The sequence below is a fragment of the Acomys russatus genome, chromosome 11 (genome assembly GCF_903995435.1).
Source record: "Acomys russatus chromosome 11, mAcoRus1.1, whole genome shotgun sequence".
Taxonomy (NCBI): Eukaryota; Metazoa; Chordata; class Mammalia; order Rodentia; family Muridae; genus Acomys; species Acomys russatus.
Genome location: NC_067147.1, coordinates 3,458,139 through 3,473,796, shown reverse-complemented (window position 1 = coordinate 3,473,796; position 15,658 = coordinate 3,458,139). Strand labels below are relative to the sequence as shown.

The window sequence follows — 15,658 nt, the reverse complement described above, 5'->3', positions numbered from 1 at the left end:
AATGCTGTATGTTGTGAGTATGTGATCTCCTCCATCTTCAGGGCTTACAGTTAAGAGATTGCCTTGAGCCTCAGAAGAGACTTTGTACTTTAAAAAGAAATTATTTATTATAATTTATTCACATTGCAGGCTGATTGTTATTCCCTGGCTTGCATCTTCCCGTTCCTGTTCCTTTCCCACCCTCCCTCTCTTCTGCCCTATTCCCCTCCCCTAGACCTCTGACTGACTGGAGGGGGGGCCTCTTCCCCTACCATCTTACCACAGCCTATCAGGTCTCATCCAGACAGCCTACATTCCCTTCCTCTGTGTGCACCCTGCAAAGGGGCAGTGATCACATGTCAGGCACCAGAGTTCATGTCAGAGGCAGAACTTGCTCCAGCTCCCCCACTCCGACTGTCCCACATGGAGAATGAGCTGTCCACTGACTACATCTGAACAGGGGGTCTAGGTTCTCTGCAAGCAATGCCCACCTTACACCCATCAGAATGGCTAAGATAAAAAACTCAAGTGACAGCACATGCTGGTGAGGATGTGGGAGTGCAAACTTGTACAATCTGGTGCTTTCTTAAAAAATTGGGAATAGAGTTACCACAAGACTCAGCTGTACCACTCCTGGGCATATATCTGAAAGCTTCTCCACCACACAAGGACATTTGCTCAACTATGTCATAGCATCTTTATTCGTCATAGCCAGAATCTGGAAACAGATGTTTGTCAACCAAAGAATGGATAAAGAAACTGTGGTACATTTACACAATGGAATACTCTTCAGCTAACAAAAACAAGGAAATCTTGAAATTTGCAGACAAATGAATGGAATTAGATAAGATCAGGAATTCCCGAAATTTGTGGATAAATGGATTGAGCTTGAAATGATCATAATGAGTGAGTTAGCCCAGAAGCAGAAAGACTCAAATGGTATATACTCACTTATATCTGCATACTAACCCAAGGGGCATGTCCCACGAAAGCCTTCACTTACCAGGAAACTGGGACAGAGGGGAGGACATCCTATTGGGACTCTAGATGAGAGAAGCATGGGAGAATAGCAAAGTAGAAGGATCCAGAGGGTCCTAGAAATCTACAAGTAGAACATTATGATAGACAGATTTGGGCCCAGGGGTCCCGCTCAAACTAAGGCACCAGCCAAGGACAATACAGGCGGTAAACTTTAAACCCCTACCCAGATCTAGCCAATGGTCAGAACATTCTCTGATACCCTATGAGCATATACAGAGGGAGGTAATCCCCCTCAGGAACAGTCATAGGGGAGGGGAATAATGGGAAAATGGGGGGGGGGGAGGGAAGAATGGGAGGAAACAAGGGATGGGATAAACATTGAGATGTAACAAGAATAAATTAATTATTAAAAGTTACTGAACAAATTAAAAAAAAAAAAAAAAGATTATCCTCAGTGAGGTAACCCAGACCCAGAAAGACATGTATAGTATATACTTATAAGTGGATATTAGCCCAACATAGATGTTGTCTGAGAGACTCCATCTAGTGGGGAATTAGGACAGATACTAGGACTCTCAGCCAGACTCTGGGCAAAGCGCTGTGAGTTGTATGGAAGGGTGGAGGAAATGGAAGGAACCCAAGGGGTCAAGAGCTCCATAGGGAGACCATCAAGCTTGGTAGATCTGGACCCAGGGGTGCCTGCACAAACTAATGCGCCAACCAGAGTCTTTAAACTTTTTTTTTTTTTTTTTTTTGAGTCTTTAAACTTTTAAACAGTGCTAAGATGGAAGAACTATGGTGACTTTTGAAGTTGGAATGAATGCATTTGCATTATGATATGGCTACAAGATTCTGGGGTCCAGGGAGTGGAATGTGCTGGTTTGAATGAGAATGGCCCACATAGAGTCATTCATTTTCATGCTTAGTACCCAGTTGGTACTAAGGAAAGACTAGGGGGTGTGGCCATATTGGAGGAGATACGACCTTTTTGGAGAAAGCCTGTCACTGTGGGTGGGCTTTGAGGTTTCAAAAGCCCAGTTTCTTCTCTCTCTCTCTCTCTCTCTCTCTCTCTCTCTCTCTCTCTCTCTCTCTCTCTCTCTCTCTCTCTCTCTCTCTCTGCCTGTTGCCTGCAGATCAGGATGTAAAGCTCTTAGTTGTCTGCTTCTTGCTATGATACCCTCTAAAACTATAAGCAAGCTCCTAATTAATTGCTTTCTGTTGTGAGAATTGTGTTGGTCATGGTTCCTTTTCACATCAATAGAACAGTAACTAAGACAGCCCTGAATGACTATGTAAATCACAACCTGTCTTTACCAGTGTGGATCAGACTTTAAAATGATGAGAAATTCTACTTATTAAAGCCATAAAAGTAGAATTTTAACTCCCAGCTGATCACTTAGGGCTTAGGTTCTTCTGTAATCACAGTGGTATTTTATCTGTAATTAATATAGCAATCCATTGGCTGGTGATGTGGGACTTGGCATGCCCGTCCTGAGATTCACAAAGACTCCAAACCTCATTACTTAATTTTCTTTGATACTTCTCCTTAGAGGTAGCAAACATCTAGACTTACATAAAAGACGTTATGTCTTATACTTTAACACCACCAAAATTCCTAGTATCTACACAAAGTGCACCCTTCTTTCTTCAGCACTTTAAAGGGCAAGTTCACTATTCACTGCATGAGAGCAAGATTAACTTACAATCAACATGTAAGATGTATTTCTTGGAGGCTGGAGAGAGGCTCACTGGTTCAATGCATCAACTGCTCATTGAATTGACCGGGGTTTGGATCCCAGAAACCACATCAGGTGATGCACACTCACCTATAACTCCAGCTCAGAGATCCAATGCTCTCTCTGGCCTCCACAGTCATGCCACTACACATGTATACATGTGATTAAAAATAAGTATGTTAAAACTCTTATTAAAAAGATAAGATTCAGGGCTGGAGAGATGGCTCAGAGGTTAAGAGTACTGGCTGTTCTTCCAAAGGTCCTGAATTCAATTCCCAGCAACCACATGGTGGCTCATGACCATCTATGATGAGATCTGGTTCCCTCTTCTGGAGTGCAGGCACACATGCAGGCAGAACACTGTATAAACAATACATAAATCAATCTAAATTTTCCACCAGGCATGTTGATACATACCTTTAATTCCACCACTCAGGAGGCAGAGGCAGGCTGATCATTGTGAATTTGATGCCAGCCTGGTCTACAAAGTGAGTCTAGGGCATCCAGGGCTATACAGAAAAACCCTGTCTCAAACAAATAAACAACAAATAAAAACAACAATAAAAGATAAGATTTTTTTTTTGTTTTTACATTCTGCATCTGACCTTTCTAGTCACAATATGAAACTGTCTTCAAAATACAAGCAGAGTTAAAGTATCTCCTAAATCTAGCCACTTCTTCGGTCCTCATTGTTGCCACATTCTGCCATTGGTGCCATTTCCTGCCTGCATTGCACAAGTCTATAAGGATGTGTCCAGTTAGTTCTTGTTGCTTTAAGCCCCCCCCCCTAAGTTCAAGAGTAGGTGAAATGCATTTAAAATAGAAGCCATTCAAGCACAGTTCTTCTCAACTTTCTGACTGTTTCCTTTCCTGTGGATGCACAACCCTGCTAGGGCCTCCAGAGTCCTTTGTGCTGAGGTCTCTGCATCTTCTCCATTTCCCAAGATCTTTGATGCTCTGTGTGTGTGTGTGTGTGTGTGTGTGTGTGTGTGTGTGTGTGTGTGTTCCATCACATTCTCATTCTATGTGCTGCCATGGTTTTGTATGTACAGTCTACAAGAGTAGAACGGGACCTACTGCTTGGGTACCAGATGTTGGGGTTAAGTAACTTAAGCTTTTCTGAGTCTCAACTTTCCTATTTCCTAAAGCTCTGGAAATAATGCTTATCATGTGGGACCATTGGTGTCACAGGCTCTTCAGCGTCCTGTCAAAGGTCCATATTCTAAAAGTTGGTCCCCAATCTGGTGCTCTTGGGGGTAATAAAACCTTTCTGATGTGGAGTCTGGTAGGGGGCACATTGCTAGTGTGAGAATACTGGGGCTTTGGTGTATTCTTCATTCCTTCTTTGTTTCTCAGCCTCCAGCAGGCAAATTGTTATGATGTACTCCCACCAAACTATGCTCCTGTGCTATACCAGTGCTGTTCCCGACAGAAGTAGACTGAAATCTCTGAAACTATGAGCCCAAACAAATCTTACCTACTTATAAATTAATAACAGGAAGCTCAACATTCATGTCATCTTCATCTCCATCTCCACCCTCATCACCACCACCACCGTCATCATCTTTGGCCTTCAACGGGTAGTCCCCTGTCTCAGCCTCCCATGGCTGCAATTACAGCCTACATCACTGGGCCTGGCTCCAAAGACTCATGTACTTTAAATTTTATAGTCTCTATATTCTTTATGCTGTATTTCTAGGATTGCGTTTGCAAGTATCTTTTGTTTTTGTTTTGTTTTTGTTTTTGTTGCTATAGTGCAATGCCTCAGACTAGAATTGTTAAAGCACACGTTATTACTCTTGCTGCTTCTAAATATGGCAGAAGACAACAATGTGAGACAGAGCAAGTGTTCCAGGAAGAGCTCCCCTTTCACAGAGCCCACTCCTGAGGTAAGCCGCTGACGTCTTATTCTATGACCTGAACAGCCTCTTACCAGCAATTCAGCCTTCTTGATCTAATCGCCTGCCCTATGTCCTGCTTCTCAGAACTGCTAATCTGAATACGGAGTCTCCAAGTCATGAACTTCTGAGAGACGTGAAACACAGCAGTAGGTCTGATCAGGTTTTTTGATGTGATATCAGTCGGTTAAGTTCTAGACCAGCTGGCAAGGTACACATTTGTAAAGATGCGCTTAGTTTTCCACTACTGTCTCAGAAACTTGTTTCTCATGAGCTCTTGAAGTTTCCTCATTGGGCCAAAGACACAGTATTTTAGTTGCAGGTCCCAGGAAGGCAAGGAGAGACTGGATAGTTGGTGAGTTGAGGAGCAATGTGCCTTTGTGTGATCTGATCACAGGATACAGTCTGAAGGTCCCAAGGGTTGTCTTTTTGCCCTCTGACTGTCTTATATCTCAGAGTGCGTATGGTGCATGGGGAGTTAGGGAACGCGAAGCACCCTTCCTCTCACAGGGAACCTCACAGGACGCATGGTGGGCCTGTGCGTCCCTTTCACACAGATGCCTTATATTAGAGTCTTTGGCTTTAAAATCCTTTTATAAAGGAAAACATCTTTCTCCAAGCCACTCATCTTATGAAGGATGAGCAGAGCACAGAACAGCAGCTCAGAACCTCAATGTCCTCTTGGATTACCTGCACAGAGCTTGAGAATTCAGTCTCGAGAGGATCATTTTTATTTGTGAATTCAAGTCTGCAGAAGGCAATTCCTCAATAAGAAATCATTTCTCTGTTGAGTGAAAGACAAATCTTTGGTCAAAAAGAGAGGAATGCCCAAGGTGACCACCAGAGGATTTCTGAAGAAGCACCTCACTTTCTTACTGTACTGTGCCTAAGTACCAAACTTCTCCAGATATCACAATTTCTGTTAATTATAGACCTTGGATCTTTGAATGTGAAATTAATCATTGATGTGTATGTATTACTAAAAAATCTATCCACCTTAAAAAATAATAAAATAAAACGAGAGAGAGAGAGAGAGAGAGAGAGAGAGAGAGAGAGAGAGAGAGAGGAATGCACTTAATTTTAGTTACTTTAGTTCAGAAGTAGAAAACTGACCTAATGTCAAGACTCACGGTGAAAGCACAAGCATGCTAAACAGCATGTTAGATTCATTCAAATATCCCTAAATACATGGGTTGGGGGGTGGAGGAATCCTAAATCTCAACACTCCTGGTCCTGTGTATTTTGGAATGCAGATCCTGAGCCAACACTGTCTAGTATAGAGACAGTCTGAGTTTCCTGGCCATTCATCTAGCCAGGCTGGTTTACTAGACCTGCAGTAGGCACTAACCTGTGGGGAGAGTGCTGGCGCCCTGCTGTGGCACCAGGGAGCCACTGCCACTCACAGGAAGTTCACTGCCCCATCACCTGCGAGGCAGTCATAACATACTCAGACTTCTGGAATACTTGCAAAGAGAGATTTGCACACTTTATAGGTTATGGAACCCTAGGCTGTTTCTTCACGTGCAAGATTCTCGGGGGGGGGGGGGGTATCTCCGCTCTTCTTTCCCTTACCCCAAGCTCTTTATGGCTGTTAACCTAGCATCCTTCTGAGGATGCTGAAGTGGAGGCTGGGGTCCAAAGCTGGGGTCGTTGTCCAGTGATGGCTCCAATATCAACATTTTTATTTATTTATTTATTTATTTGACATGTTCTTTCACGCTGATTTAGGATTACTTTCCTAGCTGTTTTTTTCTTGCATCTAGAAAGAGTGCGGAATACTTTCCCATTCTTCATCTTAAAATAGTCCCGGGACACTGACCTGCTTGAAGACTTCAACTCAGGAGCAGTTCCTGTCAAAGACCTCTGCTGACTGCACTGATATTCTAACAGACCAGTATGGGCGAAGAGTGGATGGAGGCAGAGTTTCATGGAGAAAATCATAAGCACTTTGGTGTTACTCAAGGGATCTCAGATCTGTAATTATAATTTCTGGAAAGATCTAGAGTGCAGTAGGATCCCACAGCATCTCAGCCAGGAAGGATGGAGACGTGAAGCCCTGAGTTTGAACCAGAGAACACTAATTAGAAATGAGTCCCTTTGAGGCAGATAGACCTAGTGTCTGTCATGCGTCTGAGGGAGCCACCCTGAGAAAGGACTAAAGCCTGATGGCTTCATGTCAGATCATACTTAAATCGATCCAACATGTGCTTGGCATTTCTCATGTTCTTCAAGAGCAAATTGCGTCAAAAAGACGAAGCTCTCGTCAGGGCCTTTACACTGTGTAGTGTGGGGAAAGTACAATGCTTACTTGCTGAAAACGTACATGAGCTATCTAAGGGCATTAGGGCGGGTGTTAGGTGAGACTCCCTGGAGTCTCTCACTTACGTGTGAACTGAGTCCTCCAAAAACAACTCAACAAGGTGTAAGAAAAATAATGAGGAAAAGCTCCTTTGTCCCAGGAACAGAATGGGCAAAGGTCCTGCAGTAACAGTAAGCGGAACCATTCACAGAGCATGAGGGTTGGAGAAGAGCAATGTGGGGAGAAACACTGGTCAGCCTGGGTAAATCACTGTGGGATTTGAGTCTTTTAAAATGGTACTAAGAATGGCCCGAACAGGTTTGAATTAGTAAAGACAATATCTGACTGTTTTGTTTGTTTGTTTGTTCCACAACTGTAAGCAGGGGTCTCAGGGACTGAGCTCCTCCAGAGGACCCTTTGTAGAAATGGCCAAGTCATTGGTAACATAGGTGTGTGTGTGTGTGTGTGTGTGTGTGTCTGTGCATCTGTGTGTGTATGTGTACCTGCACACATGTGTGCCTGCACATGTGCATGCCTGTGTGTGTGTGTGTGTAGGCATACATGGTACATGTTTGAAGTTCATAGGACAATCACTGGTGTATTCGGCAGGATTTCACTCCTGGGAGCACCTGGGGATCCTGCTGTCTCAGCTCCTCTTTCTCCAGAGGAGTACCGGCTCACAAGTATACAATACAGTACCCAGCTCCACGTGGGTTCTGGGGTTCAAATCCAGGCCCGTGTGCTGGCAGGACATTGCTTTATCCAATGAACTGTTTGCCCAGCCCCAGGAGGCTGCTCTTTAGCTCTCATCTTTCACTCATGAGACTGAATAAAAAGATTTCTCAAATTTAACAAAACCCGAATAGTCTTTGCAGTAGTGGAGGTATATAGATTATGTTGACTCCAGCACCTATTAGCCATATGGTTACTGTAGGTAGCAATGTGGAATGCCACTCATCTTATGATGCACAGTAAGCATTTCTTAAGGGCCCATGACCACATGTCTAGGAATAACTGTCTGTGTGCTTGCCCCCCTGTGATGTCACAACACCCAAGAATAACTATGTGCTTGCCCTCCTGTGATGTCACAGTGTCTAGGTATAACTGAATGTGTGCTTGCCCCCTGTGACATCACAATGCCTAGGAATAACTGTATGATTGTATACTTTCCCTCCTATGACATCACAATGCCTAGGAATAACTGTCTAAGTGTTTGTCCTCCTGTGACATTACCACACTGCAGAACTTGGCTGCTTGACTTACTTTCTACAGAACTTTAGCATATTAAAAGCTATATTTTTAAACAACCTTTAAAATATTCTTTATTGTCCTACTTGATCAATATCCTGGAATTGGTAGAGTGGGGTGGAACCAGCCTTGGCCAGGTCAGGCCTGTGTATGGATTCCTTCTAGATCTTTAATGAAAAGTTGGTTCTAGTATTCATGCCTGTGCAGTTTGTCACCCATAAAATAGATACAGTGTCTCCCTTCCGGCTTTGGTATTTGTGATAACCAAAACTTCAAGTGGAAATACTTGCTCAGCGCCTCCTCCGGAGATACACAAAATTCAGGAAGGAAGGAAGGAAGGAAGGAAGAAAAGCACACGAGTCTGGAAGTCCTTTCTAAGAAAGGTGGGGTGGGGTGGGGAACAGGGCATCATGGTCAAACAAATGCCGGGCAATGAGGGAAAGGAGTTGAGCTCTGGATGTTTCAGTGAATTGTTACAAGGAAACAGAAATATCTTCACAACCAGTTCGACTTCACATCTGAAAACCTGATAGCTGAGAACGCATCAACAGAGGGATTCTGTGTCCATTTTGTGTCAGCCCTGAGAATCATTCCTTCCGGCTTGGACTGGTCCCTGCCTTTCCAAGGTTCAAAGTTCCCTGCTTGCTTCTCCTCAGGTGGCCTCTGCTGACTGACATCTCACAGATTCTGTTAGAACTTTGAAACAAACCGTCTCCCTGTGTTAGAACGAAGGGTGTGCGAGAGCAGGAGCCATATGGAAAATAAGATCTTATTTTATACTTTTAGGGGAAACTGCGTGGGTTAGCTGAGAGGCAATGGTTTGCTTTCCTTTCAGTTTCGCACAGTAAGGACACCGGTACAGTGGGATGGCAGGCAAGGCACCTGGCAAGGCCCCTGCGGAAGATTGGGCTCAGGAGATGGGCCAGTTGGCGCTGGAGGAATCCTGCTTTTCCAAACCGCAGCCGGTCCTGTAATTAGCCAAACAAGTCCATCTAAGCTAGGCAAATCACTGGTTTTCCACAAAATAGTTATGTTTCTGATGCCCTTGGACAGATTCACCTCGAACCCTAAAAACAGAGTTCCCCGCACACACACACCCGACACTCAAAGCTTGGAGGCGGTGGGGGAAGAAAAGTTGAGTCCTCACTGTTAACAATGAGTGGAGAAGTGGAAAGACAAGGGTTCCGGGGGAGCGTGGGAACGCCGAGTTCTCAACCGGGAGTTTCGGTGCGCAGAGAACAAGCTGTGTTCAAAGTGCTTTTCTCCTAAGGGGTGCGAATCGCAGCTCTTCTCCTCTTTCCAAGGACTCGAACGGCTGGTCTCCGTGAGTCAGTCTCTGCAGCACCGGTAAAGGCTCCTAGGTTCCGTCGCGCCCGGCGTCGCCTCCCTGCCTGAGCCCGCGGCGCCTCCTCGCGTGCCAGCGCTCCGGGGTGTCTCCTTGCAGGAGCCTGTGGGGGGAGGGGGCAGGGCGCGACGCGTGGGTCGCGTCGGTCCCAGCCCTGATGGACGGGCCGACGCTGCCTCCGGGGCGGGGACAGCTCAGGCCACCGTGCGCACCGCGCACCTATTGCACCTACAACTCGTGGACTACCGGGGGTAGTGGGTCTTGGATTCCGGTGCCATCTAGAGAGCAGCGCGACCCTCGCCCCCGCGTCGATCGCTGGTTGCGGCAGGTGTGCGTAACGCCGGGTCCCTGCGTCCTCCCTTCCTGCCGACTGGGCGCCGCGCCCGCCCCGCCCCCGTCCCCGCCCGCCCTCGGGCCGCCCGGGGCAGGGCCTGCAGCTGCCAGGCATGGGAGGACCGCCGGCAGCGGACGGCGGCTGAACGCGGCGGCCAAGGGACCACGCAGTGGCCTCCTGTCGCTGCGCGCTCCCTTCCCTGGCTCTGCGCGCTTCACAGGCAGGACTGAGCTCGCTGGCTGCAGGAACTGGCCGGGTGGCGGAGGTGGCGTGGTACTCTCGCTGTCCCGTTGAGTTAGTAGCGCTGTCCCTGAGCGATGCGCTGAGGGCACCCAGATCCTTACACTGGCGGCGTCCTCGGCTGCGCTCTAAGTCGCCGACCCCATGGGCCCCTCAGGCACCGGCACCGCGCGCAGCATGCGGGCGCCACTGTCTTGTCTGCTGCTGCTGCTTCTGCAGGTGGCAGTGCCTGCGAGCTCGCTGGCTGAGACCCTGCTGGACGCGACCAGGGCTAGAGGTGCCAGCTCGAACCCGCCAAGCCCCGCCAGCGTGGTGGCCCCGGGAACGACGCCGTTCGAGGAAAGTCGGTTGCCCGTGTTCACCCTGGATTACCCCCACGTGCAAATCCCTTTCGAGATCACTTTGTGGATCCTACTGGCCTCGTTGGCCAAGATTGGTAAGCGAACTGCCCCCGTGGGTGGGGGCTGGGTTTCTGGTGCGGGTGACCCGCCAAGTAGGCAAGTAGTTGGTCCCAGATAGTGGCCACCTCCTCCTGTACCAGGGCAGCCTTGGGCAGATAGATTAGTTTCTGTGGGTTGAAAGATCCCCTGTTTTTAATCCTACACTGTCCTTGGAGAGCTTGGGAAAGACTGGCCACTATAGGGACTCACTGCTGACGTCTGCTTTGCAGGTCAAGTTTGACAGCTCTGTGCCAAAGTTGAGGGAGACCTGTGTGTAGACGGACAGGTTGCGTTGTGGAGAGGAGAAAAGTAGAGAAGAGAGGGGAAGTGGAAACCAGCATTAGGCAAGATGTTGGATAGGGGAGAGTGTCTTGGCCTGACACAGAGCCTTCCTAGGTTCCTGACTGAGGACACTTAGATTGGGACCATGGACACCTGAGTTCACACAGCTGCGATGCCAGTGCCCATGCCTTCTCTCTGGGCCTGTCACTCTCTAGAAAGCTTTTTCTTTAGCAGTAACTGAAGCCAGTGAGAATAGTTATTCGCAAATAACAAACCCACTTGCCCCACCATCCCCAATTCTTAAACTGAAATAAAAAAACTCAGCACCTGTTTTCTCATTTGATAACCTGCCCACACCGTCATAGGTCTCACTCACAGTTTCATTCTGTATTAAGGTATATTAACTATTGCTGTCCCATTAGTGTCCCCTATGCTTTATGCATTCCCTTTTGGGATGCAGGGTTTCATACATCCTTGCCATTCTAGGGAAACTTACTGATGAGGGGTGTGTGTGGGGTGGGGGGGGGGTGGGGGGGGGGGAGAAGAGGTACCAGTGATCACAACACAGGAAGTGCTCCAAGGCAGAGGCGTCCTGCAAAGGCGGTGTGGATACATGCAGAGGTCACATCCTTGCCAGACCCACACAGACTGTTTTTAAGGATGACAAGTCTGCTCAGTGGAAGCTGCTCACAAGAAACATCATTCTCGAGAGAGATGCAGAGTGTGACGGGAAAAGGAGTGGTCCAGGCGGGTGGCGGAGATAGTTTGTAGGAGTGCAGAACTTCCAAGTTAAGCCTGAAGTTGACTCCTGAGGTTAGATTAAATCCATCAGCCTATGATGGTGGCTGGCAAAGGTGTCCTGAACTACATAATGACTTCGCAGTCCAGAATTGCTGGCTCTGGCATGTCTTGCCAGCTGAGTGTTTTAATTCCATCTGAGCAATGGTATAAGGACCACAGACTTCCTTATCAAGCAAAGAGGCACATAAACTCATGGCCTCTAATAATAGCCTGAGATGCTATCTCTTCACATACTCCTCACAGCATCCCTGCCCTGTAGGGAGTGCGTGTGTGAACCCTCTCAAACTGGGAAGTTCACACTGTGAACGACAAAGTTGGACCCACCAACTGCAGACAGGGAGATTGGCTCTGGGCTGCTGCCCTGCCTGAGTCAGGGCCTCCAGAGGGGGTGCCTGTGTGTGCCCTCTTCCATTACTGGTTTTCTCCTCTATAACACCCTCTTCTGGTCTCACTCCTGATTGTTTTAATCAGATTAATTACACTAATAACAGCCGCTAGTGGGCACTTAAATTCATTATCCCTCATTTCCACGGCTTTCTTCCTGGGGAGATATGACGGCCCTGCTCTGGGGAGGAGGAAGCTGAGACGTGAGGAAAACTTTGCTGGTGGGTGGAGAGACAAGATCCAGGCAGGAGGGCCTGGAGTGAGGGTTAGGCGAGGCTGGATTTGTTCTTTCTTCTTACCGGTGAGGCAGGCATGCTAGTGGTGACAGCGGCCACCATGAAGGCCTAGAAGAAGTAGCTACACTGTTGCTGGCACTTCAGTTGCTTTCCCACTGTCTTCCCTGCCTCTGCCTCTTGCCTCCTGTCATAACCCCGGAAGCTCTTCTTCTCTTGGGTGGCCTTTTGGCACTCGTTCACCCTAGCTGTGGTATGCCATTCATCTTGATGGACGCCATCATCTTAATTGTCTGGTATTTGGTTAAGAAGTGTCCATGCGTGTGTGAGTCAAAGTTTGCAGGCACTTTTTATGTGTCTGTTAACCATGTCCTTAGCTCAGTGTACTAAATTACCCCCGCCCGCTTCTGTTTCACAGGCTGCTATTTCTGCCCTCACAGAGCTGGATTTGACCATGGTCATTCTAGATTGGACGTGTATTCTCCCAGTCCATCTGCCTTCCCTGGATTCTGTATTTCTCTGGCCACTGAGGCAGGGCAGAGGTGACGGCACAGTGTTCTTGTCTCCTCTTCAGAGAGAGGTCCCAGAGGCCAGGTGCCAACTCCCTGATGTAGGGGGAAGGAAATAGAGCTCAGGGCAGAAAGTGGAGATTTCACATTAGAAATGCTCTTGGTCCGAGTCGCTTTTCCTCCTCATTTATAACCTGGCCGCCGCCACTTGCCTATTTGGCTGCTTCTGGAAGGATGTTCAAATACCCAGATACACCCAAGGCTCCCTCCCAGGTATCCTCCAGCCTTTCTCCAGCATCCCCACAGACCCTTCGCTTTGAGTAAGACTGCCCCGGTACTGCAGAATGCGTTCACAGGCCAGCAAATTAAGTTCCGTGAGAGAAACTGTGCAACTTCCTGATACAAATGTACATTTTGAGTATTTAATCAAGTTTATGCACTTATCTACCAGCAAAACCAACAAATCGGTGCAGACTAAGACTAGAAAAGCGTTGCCTTTGTGTCTTCCCAGCTTCACAGTTTGTTCCAGTGTCAGTTTCAACTGCATTTGCTGTCGTTGGGTTACATAGACTTTGAATCTGGTTAACGTCAGTGGGTGATGTTTTTATTTATTTGAAGGGGTTTTTTTTTAAATAGTAAAGTTTGTTAGAAAATTAAAGAGGCTTTTTAAAAAGTTGTTTTTGTGTGTGTGTGTTTGAAACCTTTTGTTTGGTGTGTGTATTGCAGGGTGGTTAGTGTACGTGGACAGCCTAAGTTGTACACACTTTGGGAAGATGGTGAGTTCAACACACGTGGGAGGGATATGAGTTTCTGAGGTGGCACAAGTTTACTGACTCACAGAACCCGGGGTTTCTGTTTGGGAACATTTTAATGGAAGTACCCGGTGTGCCAGAACCTGCCTGCTGCAGAGAACAGAGAGAAATGCTACCAGAGGTTCATCTAAACAAAGATGGACAGGTTGAACCCAGTATCATTTGCAGGGGGATGGGGGCTGAACCCTGGTGATGAACTTAGAACCACTATCTACACTGCACTGCTTTGGGTCGTGGAAGGACTCTTAGAAATCAGAAAGCACATTTGGTTGTTCTGTAAAAGGCATAATTCAACTTATCTTCTCATTCTTTTATCTGGTTATTGGGGCAAAATCAACTCATAACTGTTTGGCTAGAGATGTCGTTCTGTGATTATAACATTTCCTGAACGTTTGATGTTAGCAGGGATGAGATGGAACTATATGAAACAGTTTATCTGAATGAGGAAAGGAGTGTAGCGACTTCAGTCTGCCTTGCCTTTCGTTAGGTCCCCGTGAATGTACGTTGGAATCTCACTGTGCATGAGTTTCTGGAAATTCACTGAGTTTTATTTTTGTCCCGTAACCCACATACTTTGCCTGCTGCATCTTGTATGCAAGGATTGAGTTCCAAGCTGACAGTAAAGGAAACATGGAGGAAGAAGCTGCGCAGGTTCTTGGTTGCTTTACAGCTGTCTGCTTTGCTTTCTTTCTAACCTGGACTATTGAGGGTTGGGCTTGCTCTGAGTGAATATGGCTGTGTATTCATTCTATTTCTTCTCGAGATTCGGGGACAGAGCTCTCACTTGTAAACTAACTAACCTCTCTTCTTTGTTCCAGGCTTCCTGTGTGCCCCTTCACGGCTTTGGGGTCTTGCAGGACTTGCTCTGTTTGCCTTTCCTACCTGAGTGTCACTAGTTACCCTTGTCCTTTTCTTGGAGTTAATATACACAGCAGTTTTTACTTCTGTCTTTCTTGCTGTCTGGAAAAAGAGTTGTTATTATTATTATTACTACTATTATTATTATTACTATTACTATTATTATTTTTCTTGTTAGGAAGCAGCAATACATTTGGCCCATAAAGGTGTCTGTTCTGGGCTTCGGGTGCCTTAAGTTTAAACCATGAGGCTCAAAAGGTGTGTGTCTTCTTGAATTACAGATGTTTTTATCTCTGAAAAAGAGTCTCCTTGCATTTGCCATATGCTTTGTATAGTTTGTTTGAAGCTGATGTACCATGTGAGTGTAGGGCACGGAATGAAGCTCGTGGTCTTTGCGTCTCATGGTGTGCACACTGTGTACCTGCTGGCATGTGCTCTGACCCAATAAAGCCACCAAACAGTTCACATTCTTTTCTCTTCAAAACACACTCTGTGATCCGGGTTGCCCATACATCTTTGGCCTGAAAAGGAAAGCAGTAGCTCTCTCATTACTCTCTAAGAACTAATTCAGGCATCATAAAGAATGACGTCAGGACCTTACATCCATAAGGTGTTTGTTTTTAAAATAGCAGAGTTTTGTTGTCTTGTTTTGTTTTCCAATTGAAAATCAAGTTTAACAAGGATAATTTCATTTACTATTAGTGAGGTACTTAGTCCTTGTAGATTTTTCATGTGCTTTGAAGCCCCCAAACACACACATGTGAGCACACGCGTGTGCACACACACACACAAATACACACACACACACAAATGCACACACACACACACGTTTTCTTTGTAGGGCTATAAAAATTTACTCTACAGATAAATAGATACATTTCGGATGATGATTCAATTATTTTAATATTTACAGTCATAGTGCTATTTGGTTTATCTGTCTACTTTTGCATCAGTGTTGGTCCTTTATGTTTTTATGTCATTTGAACTTTTACCTTTGAAAAGAGCATTTTTAAGAGAACGTGAAGATCTCCTTCTGCATTCCTGTGCTCCTTTTATCCCTAGTAGTTTTATTTTTGTCTTTCTTCATCTCGATCCAAGTTATTGTTTTCTGTTGTATTTTTAAAAATCATTCTTGCTTATTTGTTCCTAGCTTTACATTTTTTGTTCATACTTTTGTTGATTTCTTACTCCTATTTTCATCGGCTTACTTATTTAATCATTGAACTGAAAGCTTAGATCATCGATTGTTGAGTTTGTTTTTAGTAGTATGCCAGCTTTT

At 46.1% G+C, this 15,658-nt stretch overlaps 1 protein-coding gene across 1 annotated transcript in view; it reads left to right on the top strand.

Annotated features, from left to right (window-relative positions):
- The first annotated feature begins 9,919 nt into the window (after positions 1-9,919).
- Slc9a2 (solute carrier family 9 member A2) overlaps positions 9,920-15,658 on the top strand; it is an 81,872-nt gene continuing 76,133 nt past the window's right edge. The window contains exon 1 of the mRNA XM_051152726.1: positions 9,920-10,496. Within this exon, the coding sequence (XP_051008683.1) occupies positions 10,205-10,496 (292 nt within the window). The 5' untranslated portion in view covers positions 9,920-10,204. The remainder of the gene's footprint in view (positions 10,497-15,658) is intronic.